General features: G+C 33.8%; 1 protein-coding gene across 2 annotated transcripts; it reads left to right on the top strand.

Annotated features, from left to right (window-relative positions):
• Positions 1 to 1,107: 1,107 nt before the first annotated feature.
• On the top strand, positions 1,108 to 13,851 carry LOC126714299 (WPP domain-interacting tail-anchored protein 1). Of its 2 annotated transcripts, none has more exons than XM_050414393.1 (5): positions 1,108 to 1,218; positions 4,165 to 4,752; positions 5,205 to 6,196; positions 8,802 to 8,999; positions 13,554 to 13,851. In XM_050414393.1, the coding sequence occupies exons 2-5, from the start codon at positions 4,188 to 4,190 to the stop codon at positions 13,728 to 13,730; spliced, it is 1,932 nt and encodes a 643-aa protein (XP_050270350.1). In that variant the 5' UTR covers positions 1,108 to 1,218; positions 4,165 to 4,187; the 3' UTR covers positions 13,731 to 13,851. The 2 variants fall into 2 exon arrangements, with proteins under 2 accessions (XP_050270350.1, XP_050270349.1); XM_050414392.1 differs by having other exon boundaries at positions 1,114 to 1,218; positions 4,153 to 4,752.
• Positions 13,852 to 15,483: the final 1,632 nt, after the last annotated feature.

The raw sequence follows: 15,483 nt of genomic DNA, 5'->3' as shown, positions 1-15,483 counted from the left end.
CAAAGAATTAATTTTATTTACTTATTTATAATCTATCTAGACCAATGAACCATGTCTCAAATGGCACTTCCTTCTCATATAAGAATGAATAGAAAATGTGATAATGAATTCAAAACTCATTGGGTGCATTTATAACTTATTAATAATTTTTTGGCTAAAATGCAAAACCCACTCTTTAAGTTTCACCAAAATTCATTTCAATCCTCTAATTTTGCTTTCGTTCATTTCAGTCCTCTAAATTTCAAATTTATTCAATTAAGACATTTCCTTCAACTTCCACTATTTTTTTTTTTTCTAAATAGAAAATATTTTGCAATTGTTAATTGAATTTTTTTAAATTTAAAAATTTCGAAGAAAAAATTAAAAATTTGGACAATTAGCCACAAAACAGAAGTTGATGAAGGTGCCTTAATTGAATAAACTTGAAATTTAGATGACTGAAATAAATAAAAGTAAAGTTAGAGGATTTAAATGAATTATAATTGAATAAACTTGAAATTTAGATGACTGAAATAAATAAAAGTAAAGTTAGAGGACTTAAATGAATTATAACGAACATAGAGTAAATTTTGCATTTTACCCTAATCTTTTTATAATCAACTAATTTTAAAAAACTAAAACTAATATTCAATTAAAAAAAACTAAAGCTAATATTAAAATGTTAAATGAGATAACAAAAAATAAAAGTCATTGTAAATAATCCAAAGTTATTATTACCTTTAAATTTTTGAGGTTTTTTTTTTTTTTTTTTTTGTCTAAATTTATTTACTACTTTATATTATCTCATAAATTTAAAAATTTACAGAATCTAGAAAGTCTAAAACAGAGACAATCTAGTACAAAACCTTATCCATTTGACTAATCGAAAAAACCATGTCCATTTGAAGATATAGACTAGTTGTATTAAATAAAGAAGAAGATATAATAGACTAGTAGACTAGTCGCCTTAAAAGCAAGACTCTCGACGTAATAGGTTCACTTCGTATTTCGTAATAACAAATATAAAATCCGCTACTACAAAGAATTTATTACGTCAAAGTGGGCCCTCACACAAAAACGACGACGGTTGTGTCTTGTAACTATTAACTAAAAATTAACGTCCTATTTATAGTATTAATTAGCTAATTGCCAATTGGTAAAGCGAACCAACACATTTCTGTTCGGTGCTCCGGTAGTTTTTCACCTTGACGGTTCTCTTCTCCTACTTTCCTTCATAAGGTAACACTCTCTCTCTCTCTCTCTCTTCTGGTAAATTCAATGTTTTTTACATTTCCTCATTGATTTTTGGAAAAACCATGTTGGAAAATAATGTGGTTTGTTTTTATAATCTCCAATGTTTGGTTTATATGTGTCATCAGTGCAAATCATGAGATGGGCATTTTGTAGTTTCTATGTTTGGTTAATGAAACTTCTTTTTTCAATGATATGTGGGAAATTTAGGATCTGGGTGTTTCAAATTTTTATCTATTACTCTTTCTTATTTATCAAAAAAAAAAAAATTTTATCTATTATGAATTATTATAAGCTATATAAAGGTTTTTTTTTTTTTTTTTTTTTTAATTTTTTTATGGCTGATATTATGTGGATTGCTGCTATTAGAAACTGAACCTTCATGGGGTGAACTGTCAACTTTTTTAGATGGGTGTTTAGGAGTAAGGATTGTTCATTCATTGAATTGTTTCAAGTTTTTTTTGTAGAGGGATTCTTTTGTTGGTTTATGGAGGTAGTTTGAGAAGTTAGAAGAGAAATTTGGATTGGTTTGAGGTAGGAAAATGGTTTTCTTGTTTGTGTTTTGTGCATACGTGCGGAGTTTATAATTTGTTCCACTTACTGAAGGGTGAAACTTGGATTGGATTTCTAGTGAGTGTTCATTTATAGTTATAACTTATATATAAGTTAAGTTGTAAATTTTAGTGAAGATATTTAAGGAAATTATTGAGTTTTTTTTTTTTTTTAGTAAAATGCACACCCAGTGGATCTTTGAACTAATCACCTCCATGTTCTTATAGGGAATGACATGTCATTCGAGGTAAAGCTTATTGGCTTTAGAGTTTTTGTTTAGTGCAATTATTTGTTTTTTTGCACTTGATCCTGCTCTATCGCCTGAGCTGGGAGATCTTACAATGTATTGCAATGGCTTTGGGAAGAAAAAAATTTGCTTTATATGATATGGAAGTGAACCACTAAGACAGCTTTGCCAAGACATAGTCAAGGGCAAAACTAAGATTTTATCTTTTGGGGTGCCAAACTATGAGCCAACAAAATTTGACTACTTAAGAATAAGAAATATATTAAAATGCAAACCTAAATTAATATATGAAAAATAAACTAGAATTTATTTATTTGTCTTTTTTTAAGAAGAACTAGAATTTATTTAGTAATAACAAAATATGAACAAAATAAAATAATTGTTTCTTAATACATTTCAACTCAATCATCTATGATCTATCAAAATAGAACTTGATGTTTTATTCAAATCTTGAAAGTCATTAATGATTGATTATGAACCTAATTTCGTAGCAATTTCCCTTTCAATGTACAAAATCCAGGAATTTTTTAGAACATTACCTTCCATTTTGTTGTTAAGCCTAGTTTTGACAATATTCATGGCTAAAAATGCTCATTCCATAGTTGTGGTTGAAACTAGAAGAGCAATTACAAGTACATCCACAAGTTGATAGTGTTAGGCTACTGATTTTCTAGTCCTTATAAGCCATTTGCATAGTAAAAATAATATTTGATAATCTTTTGAAATAAAAAAGCAAACTTACATTATGCTTATGATGATGAAGTTCCAATTCCAGTTCCAATAGTAGTTTTTCATGATCTATGAAGTCAAGCATATAAATTTTTTTGACCAAAACAAATATAATCAATTCTAAAAGATTTATGTGCCTATAGAGGAACCATAGTTGAGCTAAGAATAAACATCTTTTCATCTTCACTAAGCCAAATATATATATATATATATATATTTTTTAATTTTTAAAATTTAGAATCTATTGTAGCACAGAAATGTCTACTTTAATAATGATGCTCAATTCAATTGTAATTTGTAAAGAAATCTTGTTGATGGTGAGCTTGACCTTGTTTCTCAACATAAGGAGCATTCGTATTGGGGAATTTATGTTGCATTCCTTAAAAAATTATTTCAAAGTGGTAAAGTAAAAGCATCTCATCTATCGTGTTTGAATTCTTTTAACTAAAAGAATATTTAGTTTTACCAAGTTAAAAAAAAAAAAAAGTGTGGGTTCCAGTTAGCTTACAATCTCTTGTTGTCAAATAAGAGATTTGGCATTCAAACCCTGCCTATATCAAAAATCAATTAGTGTCTTGGCCTAATGATAAAGAGCAATCATCATAAAGCAGATGCCATAGGTTGGAATTTTATTATATTTATCAATAAATAAATAAAACCCAATTGTAGGCACCACCAAAAAAAAAAAAAAAAAGGAACCCAAGGAGCAAAACAGCATCACAGCACCCAAATCCCAAATTCCCAAAATTTTAACATTGGTAATAAAGAGAAAATAATCTAAGTGTCATGCTAAACACATATATAGGTTAGGTGGTGAGGTGGCTATGTTTTTTTGGGTTCTTTTGGCCAGCTTTCAAATTTTTTTTTTTTTTTTTTTTTTTTTTGTGGGGGGGGGGGGGGTTGTGGGAGGAATAGGGGAATATAAATTTTTTGGGTTCAAACTTTCAAATCTTATATATACTATTAAATAGAAATTACATTCTGGGGGGGGGGGGGGGGGGGGGGGGGCTAGGTCTTATAATATTTTCCGTAACTGGACATAGCTGAGGTAGTGGTGGTGCTGAAATTGATATTGCAGTGGCAGTGTCAGTGGTGAGGATGATGGCACAGTGGTGTTGGAGGTGGTGGTGAAAGGGTGGCAGCAGTGGCTGTGGTGGGATGGTGGTGGCATTTGTGAACTGATAGTAGAAATAGAAGTAGTAGTTTCTACCATTTTCATTCTTAGTGAAAACATGAAATATTTGCTTCCTCTATTCTCTGAAATTTTGTTTCTGTTTCCCATTATTTGGAAACAAATTCTCCTTAGCTAACTGTAGTGCATTAATTTTCATGATATTTAGATAATTTACAACTGTTTTCCTTTACAACTTGCTCTAATTTACTTATTCTTTTAGTTCATTTTCCAGGTTTTAAGAGCTAGACAATTGCAATGGAAACTGATGCTTTTGGTGAAGCAAGTGTATCTCATGATGATGTTGTTACTGGTTATCCAGAGACAGAGTCTAATAAAGTTGACTCACTTGAAGGGAGTTCATCTAATGGAGAGGTTGTTGGAGAATTAGGAAATGCTGGGGAGTTTCTAACGAGAGTTGAATTAGATTTAGCATGTTCTTCTGAAAAATTGGTTAACCTAAGTGTCCTTATGATGCAAGTGGCGACCAGGGAAAGTGACTATGAAGCCTTTGTGTCACGGGGAGAAGGCATGTCGAGTAATTCTTTTGAGAAGGCTTTGGAATTTGATCTCTTATCTGGAATTTTAGATTCAGAGGTGCAAGAAGTGGATAAATTCATGTCTACACTTCAAGCAGATGTAATTAGTGCCCATGAGATAGTATCTTTATTCAAACACTTGGGAGAAACTTTTGTGGAAATGGAAGGAAAGTTGTGTGATTCTGAACTATCTTTGAAGCAGTCGCAAGATCAGGTCTCTGAAATTAGGATGCAATCTGCGAAGTTCCAGAGGATCTTGGCAAGTTCTAACCGGGATGAGCATTGTAAGCTATAGAAAGTAAATGTAGTTTATAATAACAAATAATTGTTATCATCATCATCATAATTTTTAGTATTATGGATTAATATGATCATAATATGAGAGGTAGCTGTAGAAATTCATGGAGTGGAACAGGGTTGTTTGTGCTAAAGAAATGTGAAGTTGACTATAAGCAGTGAAAAGGCTTTTTATAATCATTCTTTTAATATATTATAATATATATTTTTTATATGTTTACCACTCAAATGGCTGAACCACTATGGCAGCTGTATGTGGCAACTGAACATCTTCAGATCGTTTTTATAATTGAATGGCTCAATTCTGTTCTTCCTAATGAAGATTTGTGACAGATTAAGTTTTTCTCTCTGGTGCCGTTATAATTTAGTGCAATATTAGATGAGAAAATTTTTAATTGTTATGTTGGTATCTCAGTTTCTAATGAATGCATGTTGACAGGGAATAATGATAAAGGTGTGGACTTTCCGGGGGATGATCAATTTTTGGATACCTATGCAAATATAAAAATGCAAACTGCTGAACAACAAAGACATATTCTCAGGCTGCTGGAAAAGTCTTTGTCTAGAGAGATGGATATTGAGAAGAAGTTGACCGAATCAAGGCAAATTGAAGAAGAATTGAAGCTGAGGCTACATTCTTCAGAGCAAGAAGTATTTTTCCTAGAGGAAGAAGGAGCAGATATTTGGGAGAGATGGTTCCAGGCAGATAATGCCTCAGAAATTCTGATGGGAATTTCAAAAGAACTACTGGGTCGTCTCCATATTTTTCAGTTTAATTTGAATGGTGCTGTTCAGAGGGAAGCTGAGCTAAGACGTGAGCTTGAACGCACTACAGAACAGTTGAAATCCAAAGAAATTAATTTGCACAAGCTTGAAAGCAGTGAAATGGACAATGTTATTGTGGGTCTGAAAGAAAAAATATCTAAAGCAGAAAGTAGGGCAGAAAGCGCTGAAGCCAAGTGTAAATTATTAGCAGAAACCAATATTGAACTTAAGGATGAGCTGGGTCTTCTTAAAGATGGTGGTAATATCTCTGAGAAGGTGAATTTACTTGAGAGGCAATTGCAGGAATCTGATTATCGACTACAGCATGCAGTGGCATCTGCTGAAGCTAGTGAGGAGAAGCAGAGCATGTTGAATTCTACAATTGGAGACATGGAGAATTTGATTAAGGATCTGAAGTTGAAGGTTTTAAAAGCAGAAACTCGGGCTGATAGTACTGAGGAGAAATGTATCATATTATCCGAATCTAATATGGAGCTACATAAGGAACTGAGCTTTTTCAGTAGCAGACTGGAATCCTTGGAGGCATCTTTGCATCAAGCTGAGGAAATGAAAATAGCAAACGCAAAGGACATTGCTACCCGGAAAAAAGTTATTACAGATTTAGTTGTGCAACTGTCAATTGAAAGAGAGCGTCTTCATAAGCAGGTATGGACCAATTACATGTGTGATTTGATTTTTCAGATCAAAAGCTGGTTTTATCTATAAAATATCCCTTTTTGTTGTCTCTTTAGCATTTACCTCCTAAATTTAAGTATCACCTGAAGTATGTATTTAATATCTGCATATCAAAATTAAGCAAAAGTATAAAACTATTCAATAATCAGCAACTTGGTAGTCACTAACTAAAAACTATGATAAAAGATTTTTTGTCCCGACAGTGTCTCACTTCAATCCAATATAGAAAAGCCTTGATGAATCCTATATAAAAATTTAATAAACTGAGTTATGAATGATCTGCTTTCTTAAACGAAAAAAGTTGTATGTTTTTGTGTTTTAAGAAAAGGCGAAAAACCCATTTTCGTTCCTACATTTTCACGCGATTCCCACTTTGGTCCCTAAGTTTTTTTTTTACCGCTTTTAGTTCCTATTTAGAAAAACGTCTTCTGTTTTAGTTCTTTCCGTCAGTGCCGTTAGGGCAAAATCCTAGGTGGTAGACGGAAAACCCTATTAGCTGACATGGCGCCGATGTGGCGTTGATGTGGCGATTAAGTGGCATTTTTATATGCCACATCAGCATTTTAAAATAAAATAAAATTTTAGTTATTATTTAATTATTTAAATAATAATTAATAATTAATATAAATTTTTTTTTTCTTTTCATTATTTTGTTGGAAGATCATCTTTGTGTTCTTCGTTTTCTTACCGTTCATATTCTCCATGTTTTTAGTAAATTAATTCCTAGTTCTTGTCTTTTCTTTTCTTTGCCTTTCCAGTACGTTCTTTGTAACCAAACAAATCGAAATTCAGAACTTAGATCAAACAATAATCAACATACACCAACCAAAATCCAGAAATCAACATACACGCACCAAAATTGAAAACCCAGAAATCAACATACACCAACAATCAAACCCAGAAACAGATCTGCACATTCAAAAATTTTAACCCAACATACACCCATTAAAATCAAAAGACCTGCATCCTCTTTGTTCACAAAATCAACACCAATCTCCAAGTGGAAACCCACCAATCCATCGAAACACAAAATCAAATCCAACTTGAAAACCCACCGATCTCCACCATCCTCCAAATCCCACCATTCTCTCAAACCCAGCCTTTGAATCATAACCCACAAATTCGCCACAGATCAGTGCACCAATCTGCCACAAATCCACAAACCCAGATCAGCAAAACTCACAAACCCACAACAACCCAGGCAAAAGAACTCGAGAGGATCTTGTTTCTCCAACCTGAGCCTCAGATCGGCTTTGGCTTGGCTAATCTCTTCCACTTCGTCCCACGCCACTTTGCACTCGTCCGATCTCCCGTCCTCGCCGCACACCTCCTTCGCTTCTATCACCTTCTTCTCTATCATCTCCGCCAACTGCTGCTCTTTCCTCTGCGTCCCTATGAATTTCGGCTCCACCGCCATCGCCTTCACCGTCAAACCCTTCTTAGCCTCACCCATCCGTACCAGTACTGATACCTTCGAAAACAACAAAGCCTCCGATCTTGGCGACAACGACGAGCCTCCTCCTCGTACTGTGAGAGGACAACAACCAACGACCCTTGTCCCTGCCGCTAAACACGCCATCTTGGTGGTCTTCGATTGATCTCTACAATGGAAGCGTGAACAACAGTTTTAACTTTTAAAAAAAGTGTCTCTCTCTCCGTGATCTCTCTCTCGTTTTCTTCGTGCTTTTTCTATTTTCTATTTGTTTGTTTGTTTTGTAGAATTTGTTGTGTCTCTCTGATCTCTAACCAGGGTTACTGTTTTGTTTGGTGAGCTTATTAAAGTGATTAGTGGGTTTGTGGCTGTGGGTTGATTTTCTTGGCCTGGGGAATTTCTGGCTTTGGTTAGTTTTTTTTTTTTTTTTTTTTTTTTTAAATAATTTCTAGGTTTGTGTTCTTGGATCTGTGTTTGTGTTCTTGTTGTTCTTGTTCAAGGCACACTTAGATCTCAATTCATAAGATTTTTAGTTTTTAATTCTGTTTTTAATTTTTTTTATTTAGTTAAAATTAATAAATTAATTTTTTTAATTTAGATGCTGATGTGGCATTAAATAATATTTTTTATTATTAATTTAGACCACGTGGACATTAGTTTATTATTATTTAACTTTGCCGTTTGCCACGTCTGCAATATCCGTTTCTGATGTAACGGCAGGGACTAAAATGGAAGCGTTTTTCAGGAGAGGGACTAAAAGCGGTAAAAAAAAAACTTAGGGACTAAAACGGAATCGGCTGAAAATGTAGGGACCAAAATGTGTTTTTCGCCTTAAGAAAATTAAAAGTGGGGACTGCACATGACTCACAAATTATGCTTTTCAATTATTGGATTGAGGCATATGTTTAGTCTTGTTTTTGTGTAAAACTTTGTGGAGTTTAAGAATAAAAAAATGTAGAAATTTGGTTATGGTAAGAATAACACCAAGAACAACAACAACAAAGCCTAAATCCCAAAACTTTGGGGTCGGCTTTTTGGTTGTAGCAAGTCTTAAATATGAGGGTATGCTTCTAAAGATAAAATGGAGTTTTTCTGAACTCAGCACAGTTCCTGCAGACTCAAGATATTTTGTGTTATGTGCAGATATCTACATTGACAGTGGAGAACCACAATTTGCTTCTGAAGTTACAGCAGATGAACATGCACCACCCTGTAGATACTGGCCATAATGGTCGAGGGAACAGTGAAGAATTTTCATTGCCCAAGCATGATTTGACTGATGTTACTTGTGCAAGAGAAAGTAAGGAAGAAGTGACTGAGTTGTCAGCTACTGGTTCCATGGTAGGTGCTTCCTATTTATTTATATTCTTCTTAACAGTGGGTCGATTTCTTTTAAGCAGGTTTAAAGCTGCCTTATTCTTGTCAGGGTATATAAATTTGTCATAGATGTTTGATCTGCTAACTGCCTTTAACACTTGTTTTCAAGCCCAATCCCTCCCCCAAAGACTTAGGGAGACAGATCTTTTTTGATGACATGGAACCTCACCAAGGCAAGGCCCTTTGGACCTACTTTTGGGGAGTAAACCATGGATACACAACCTCACCTACCAGAACCGTGTATCATGTAATCCAAGAGAACTCCTAGTGGGGATCAAACCCAAGATGTTTGGGTCTACAATTCATCCCAAGCCTCCAATCACTAGGCTGCCCCACACCACTCCATAAGTAGGAATTGAAGAGCCTTTCAATGTCCTTGATCACCTTTACAGTCAAAATAAAAGTGCTTTTCCAATACACTTGAATGCCACCCAAAAACAAAAAAAAAAAAAAAAAAAACAGAACAAAACAAAACAGATTGTATAAGCTGCAGTCTTCCATAAAAAAGACAGCCTTCTAGCAGACCATGTGTGTTTATCCTGGCAGCAATCTTGTTAGCCAACAGTTTACAAACCTTAGGAGCCAATTTACCAGAAATGAGGTGCAGGCCCAAGTACTTGACAGGTAAAGAGCCCTCTTTAAAGTTTGAAAGTGTCAGAATTTTCTGCTTCATTTCACTGGTAACAGCTGAGAGAAAGACCTCAATCTTTGATGGATTAACAGCTAGGCCAGAAGTCAGTTTGAACTGAATAGTAACATTCTGAAAGATTGAATGGAGCCTTCCTTTGCAGTAGCAAAGCGCATCAAATCATCAGCAAAACAAAGATGAGAGAGTGCCTCCTTATCACACCTAGAGCAATACTTGAATCTGTCCTTTGTCCTTGCCAACCTACTCATCTTTTTTAAGAACGCCTCCATATCTATAACAAACAGGTTGGGGGTGAAAAAGGATCACCTTGCCTAAGACCCCTTCCACCTTTAAATTAATCCACCAAGGGGCTATTTATTGCCACTGAAAACTTTGGTTAAGTAATACAAGATTCAATCTAACCAATGAATCTATGAGCAATACCAACAGTGGCCTAAGTGTCGAGTAAAAAGTTCTAATAAACTATTATAGGCCTTCATTGGATCCACTTTTCTTGTGCATCTCAGTGAACCAAGATCCCTGTGGTAGTTCCCCACCAATTCCTAAGCTAAATGCACATTCTCAGTGATGCTTCTTTTGGGTATAAATGAAGTTTGAGTAGGACTAATCAGATTATGAAGAAAAGCCTTTAATCTGTTAGCCAAGATCTTTGTGGTACACTTTTTAAATTGTATCGCAACAGGAAATTGGTTAGATTTCTAAATCAGATTTACATTATATGCTTCATTACACCTGCATAGTCAATTTCTGCCTAACTCATGATTCTCATAGTTATTCATGAAACTCCAATTGGGGAATAAAAAAATCCTTAATTTTCATAGAATTTTCACCCTTAACTCTAGTCTCTAATTAACATACTAGGTTTTCCCTATGGATTTAAGCCTCTAGCATTCTTAACCTCTTTTTGTTTGAAAGGGTCATTTAAACCTCTACCATTCCAGATAAGAAGCTTCATTGGCTTGTATCAAGGAAATGGCAAACATCACTCTCCAATTGGAGAAGCACATGCTAAATCTTCCTGATCCACATAATCAACATTTTCCTTAGCTTTCCCAGCTTTCTTCGGCTTTAGTTTTGCACCCAGCTTCAAAGTTGCATCTAAAAACTCCTTTTAAGTAGTCTGCCCTCTAGACCTTGTCACAACTGCTATAAGGACCTTCCACATCCTTCATCAGTATCCTTTTTCCAACGGCAGGTTTAGATCTCATAACAGCATCATCAGAGTGAGCAGTTCTGGCCCCTGGAACCCTCTTCCAAGAGGAATTTTTTGGGGAAGCAGAGCCTGCAACTTGATAGCCTCAATGTTTTTCTCATCTTCCTGCTTTCCTTTAGACTTTACCTCCTATCGGATAGGAGAAATACTACTTCTAATCTATTCTCATTTTACACCATTACTTATTACCAAACTTTTTTTTGTTGTTGAAAAGTACCATTCCTTCATTGGTTTTCATTGATCTAGAGAAACATACAATAGGGTCCCTAAAGAGGTTATGTGGTGGGTTTTGGAAAAGAAATGAGTTCCTATGAAGTATATTAAGTTGATTAAGGATATGTACGACGTAGTGATAACTAGTGCGAGAACAAGTGGAGGAACCACAAGTGAGTTTCCTATCACTATAGGTTTGCATCAAGGATCACTATTAAGTCCATATCTCTTTGCACTAGTGATGGATGAGCTCACTAAATCGATCCAAGAGGAAGTCGTTGGTGTATGTTTTTTGCAGATGATATAGTTTTAGTGGATGAAACTAGAAGTGGAGTTAATGCCAAGTTAGAAATTTGGAGAGATGCTTTAGAATCTAAAGGCTTTCAATTAAATTGGACTAAAACAAAGTACATGGAATGTAAGTTTAGTAAATATAGAAACACAAACAAAGGGTTAATAAGACTTCATGATCAAGAGATACTAAAGAGTGAAAGCTTTTTATATCTTGGATCAATAGAGAAATTTCAGTGGATGTGAATTATAGAATAAAAGCAATGTGGATGAAGTGGAGAAGCGCGTCGGGAGTGTTGTATGATTGTAGAATATCTATTAAGTTAAAGGAAAATTTTTATAAGACTGTTAGATGACCAGCTATGCTTTATGGTACCGAATGTTAAGAAGCAGCATATTCTTAAAATGAGTGTAGCTGAAATGAGAATGTTAAGATAGATAAGTGGAAATACACGGAATGATAGGATTCGAAATGAGGAAATTTTCCTGAAAGATGATGGAAAATCACTTGAGATGATTTGGTCATGTTCAAACTTCAGAGGATAGTGACTACTGCAACAGTAAGAAAGAGCGAGTTTATCCAAGTTAAGGGAACGAAAAAAAGGTAGAGGAAGACCAAAAATGACATTAGTAAAAGTAATAAAAAATGACATTTCAATTAAGGCAGTAACAAAGAATATGACTTTAGATAGAGTATAATGGAGGAAAATAATACATATGATTGACCTTATAACTAATCTATTGATTATCCATAGCCAATCCCAAAATTTTGGGACTAAGGCTTTGTTTGTTCTTGTTATTTTTGTACCATTCCTTTATACCAGACTTTATCCTCTTTCTTTGCTCATGCTCTGTTAGAAAGACCAAAACACCTTACAATGAAAAGTATAGGTGGCTTCCAGGGGTATTCTATAGAAGCCTCCAAGAGTTGATCCATCAAGTGATTCAACTAGTAAAAAATCTGGAAGTGCATCCTCAAGCCCAAATTCCACACAAATGTTGGCAAACCCGAGCCTCTTCTGCTGATCAGTGATAGCATCAGCAAAAAGGGGCTTTCCAATACCACTAGCAATATAGCTAAAGCATTTAGGAGCCCAAAATTTAATTGGTAGATGCCGAATTTATTCCAGATTGGAATCTTATTAAATCTTATCTTTTCCATCTGCAGCCTGGGGTTCCATTCTCTTAGGAACAATTGCTTATTAGCATTAGCAACATGCCACATTTTGGCCTCCAATCAAAAGTGAAAACCTCCATCCCACCAAATGATATTCACGGAGCTTCAACAGACTTCTTTACTAGATAAAAGGGGATTTGTGTCCAAACACTGTCCAAGTAGCAAGTAGACCATTAAAAAATGCTTTATTCCACTACCTCCATATTTGACAACAATTCCCCCATTCTTTTTAACAGGAGCATGGAATTTCCAAATGAGCAGCTTCCCTTTATCCAATTCAAAACAAAAAATTTTAATCTTGAAATTGGGTCCATTTCCCTTGAGCATTCTGATCCACCAATTCTTTACACATATTCTGAACTGCAGAGGATTTGGAGACTTCCTGCATACCCAACCCCTCCCAATGCTTCAAAGAGATTCCAGCCTTGCCTCTGCCTCTCCCCCAGTCTTCCTCATGAGTAAATAAACACTAATTAAAGAATTTAAAGATGAGAATTTGGATCAAGAATCACAGAAAACTCAAGAATTTTCAACCGTGCATAGCATGTGTGATTCTAACATGGACTGAGAACATCCTAATCCTAGCTAACCGACTGCCTCTCTCACAATACCAATACTTGTTACAAATGATTTACTCCCTGGAATAGATGTGATCTTTTAGGATTCCAATTTTACAAAAGCTTCAAAAGCTGTCAGCTCAAATCTCAAAAGCTGTCCTAAAATGCAGCCAACCCTAACTGTTTTTTGTTTTTATTTTTATTTTATTTTTTTTCGTTTAAAACTCCATAGAATAAAAGAATAATGTATGTGGGGAAAAATAGAATAATTTAATTGGTAAGATATCTGAAATATCCTCATTTTCCATCATTACCCCTTTTTTCTGTTTGAACTCTGTTTTACTGAAAATTATATTTTCAAAGTATTTGGAATTGAACCTTGTTGTTATTGCTGTCTTGCCTATTTCTTTGTTTCCAGTTGGACAAGAATCAGGTAAGTGTTACAGTTGGTATGACCAAAGTGGTGTCTGCAAATTCTACATCAGAGCTTGAGTCAGTGAGGAGAATAGATGCAGGGCTCCTGAACTTTAAACATGTTTTAATGGCGATCATCATCTTACTGATTTCAGTTGTAGCTTATTTAATTCAAAAATAAATTTCCTTCTGTTATTTTATGCTCGTCTAAAGTTTTGTCATCGTCAATAATAGAAAGGTTTTCATCAGTGCTTTTCTTGGTGTTTATATTCTCTCTTTTGTAGTGCATGTTATTTCTCTCCTATGGTAGTTTTGTTGTTAACCAGGGGTTTAGAGCCTCGAAAAAAAAGTGATATTTTTCTCAAATTTTGTGAGAAATGCGACCTGTTGTGCCTAAAGCACAGATTTTCATTAGCTTAATACCTGAATACATACAAACAGAAGGCTTTGTGTTTTGAGGATAACAGGATGAGCTTTGTTATGTAATTATAATAGGGTTGGGAACCAAGTGAGAATGATATATCTGCCTGGACTGAAGACAATCAAGAAGTTAGCATGGAAAGTGCCCACCGTCAACACTCTGGCCTTCTGCAGAACACAAGTATTCTTGACTGGTGTTTAGCCTCCAATCCATGATATGGTTTTAACAAATGTATATAATAATCCATTTATCCTCCAAATAAGAAGTAAATAAATTTTCTGGAAAAAAAAAAAAAATGCTTGTTATGGAAATTATCTCTCCTGTAAGTGTGCTTTTGATATAACTTATTTTGGTGAGGTGAAAAACTGAAAATAGGCCGAGGTTTGACCAAATTTATGGGAATTGTTTATTTATTTTTATAATACAAGACAAAAATTTAAAATCTAGTTTATATTCTTTAAAAGCTGAAAGTTAGATTATCTGAAATAAAATTAAATTGAGACAAAAAGTTGTGTGTAGCTTGCAAACGGTATATAAAAAAGGCAAAAAACTAACTTATAATCATTTCTCAAACTAAGGTTGTCAAAATCGGGATCCTACGTAGAATTGTTGAAGGTATATAGAATTGTAGATCATAAGATCAAATCATGAATCGGATTCTGAATGGTAAGATCCTATATATTTTCAGATTTAAAGTAAAAAACACATTAATAATAACTTTGTATGTTGAATAATCACGTAAATTATAAATTTATCCATAAAAAAACTAAGATTTGCATCATATGATGTAATTTGCATGTCATACATCGCTAAGTCTATATTAACAAAACAAATACATTTAAGTTGTGACCCAATGTATCTAAAAAGTTCAATAAATGTTTAATTAGCAACCAAATACCAAAATATTTATCAAAACATATGGAAAATATTTTCTAAATTTTAAGTTCCAAGTTTGAAATTCAAAATAAGTTAGCAAATGGAAACTAGCTAACTACAATATAAAATCCAAAAGCAAGATGAATATTAAGGTGAAGTGAACATTTAATTATTCTCATTCTAAGGTTCTTATAACCACCGTCCTAAATTCCTAATCATTATCATCCATTTCATCATCTATGTAGACATTATATATTTGTATATTAGAGCTACAAAAGACATCAAGATACAATTTCAAATTCAACTATTCAAGTTATACCACTTGTAACAATTAAAGAGCATGCTCAAAAAATCAATCAATCAATATACAAATACAAGCATAACTAATAAAATTATATATAAAAAAAAAATTTAGTAATATTAGAACACAAATTAGTATATTGATTAAACAAATTTAACAATATTATAGTTTATAAGGCAGCAAAGCCAACATCAAATTCTTCATTTAGAAATGATGAAGCATTCATTCTTTTTTTTTTTTTTTTGATAAATCCATTCATTCATTTTGATTACAAGTGAACTAAAAACTATAAAACATTTGCTTAGATTAACATAATTTTATAAAAATAAAATAAAA

Source organism: Quercus robur, chromosome 2, assembly GCF_932294415.1.
Source record: "Quercus robur chromosome 2, dhQueRobu3.1, whole genome shotgun sequence".
Lineage (NCBI taxonomy): Eukaryota > Viridiplantae > Streptophyta > Magnoliopsida > Fagales > Fagaceae > Quercus > Quercus robur.
This window is presented reverse-complemented; position numbering and strand designations above follow the sequence as displayed.

Coding starts and splice junctions, on each gene's coding strand:
- LOC126714299 (XM_050414393.1), top strand. CDS start 4,188: ATGGAAACTGATGCTTTTGGTGAAGCAAGTGTATCTCATGATGATGTT. Junction 6,197..8,801: donor GAGAGCGTCTTCATAAGCAG/GTATGGACCAAT, acceptor TGTTATGTGCAG/ATATCTACATTGACAGTGGA. Junction 9,000..13,553: donor TGTCAGCTACTGGTTCCATG/GTAGGTGCTTCC, acceptor CTTTGTTTCCAG/TTGGACAAGAATCAGGTAAG.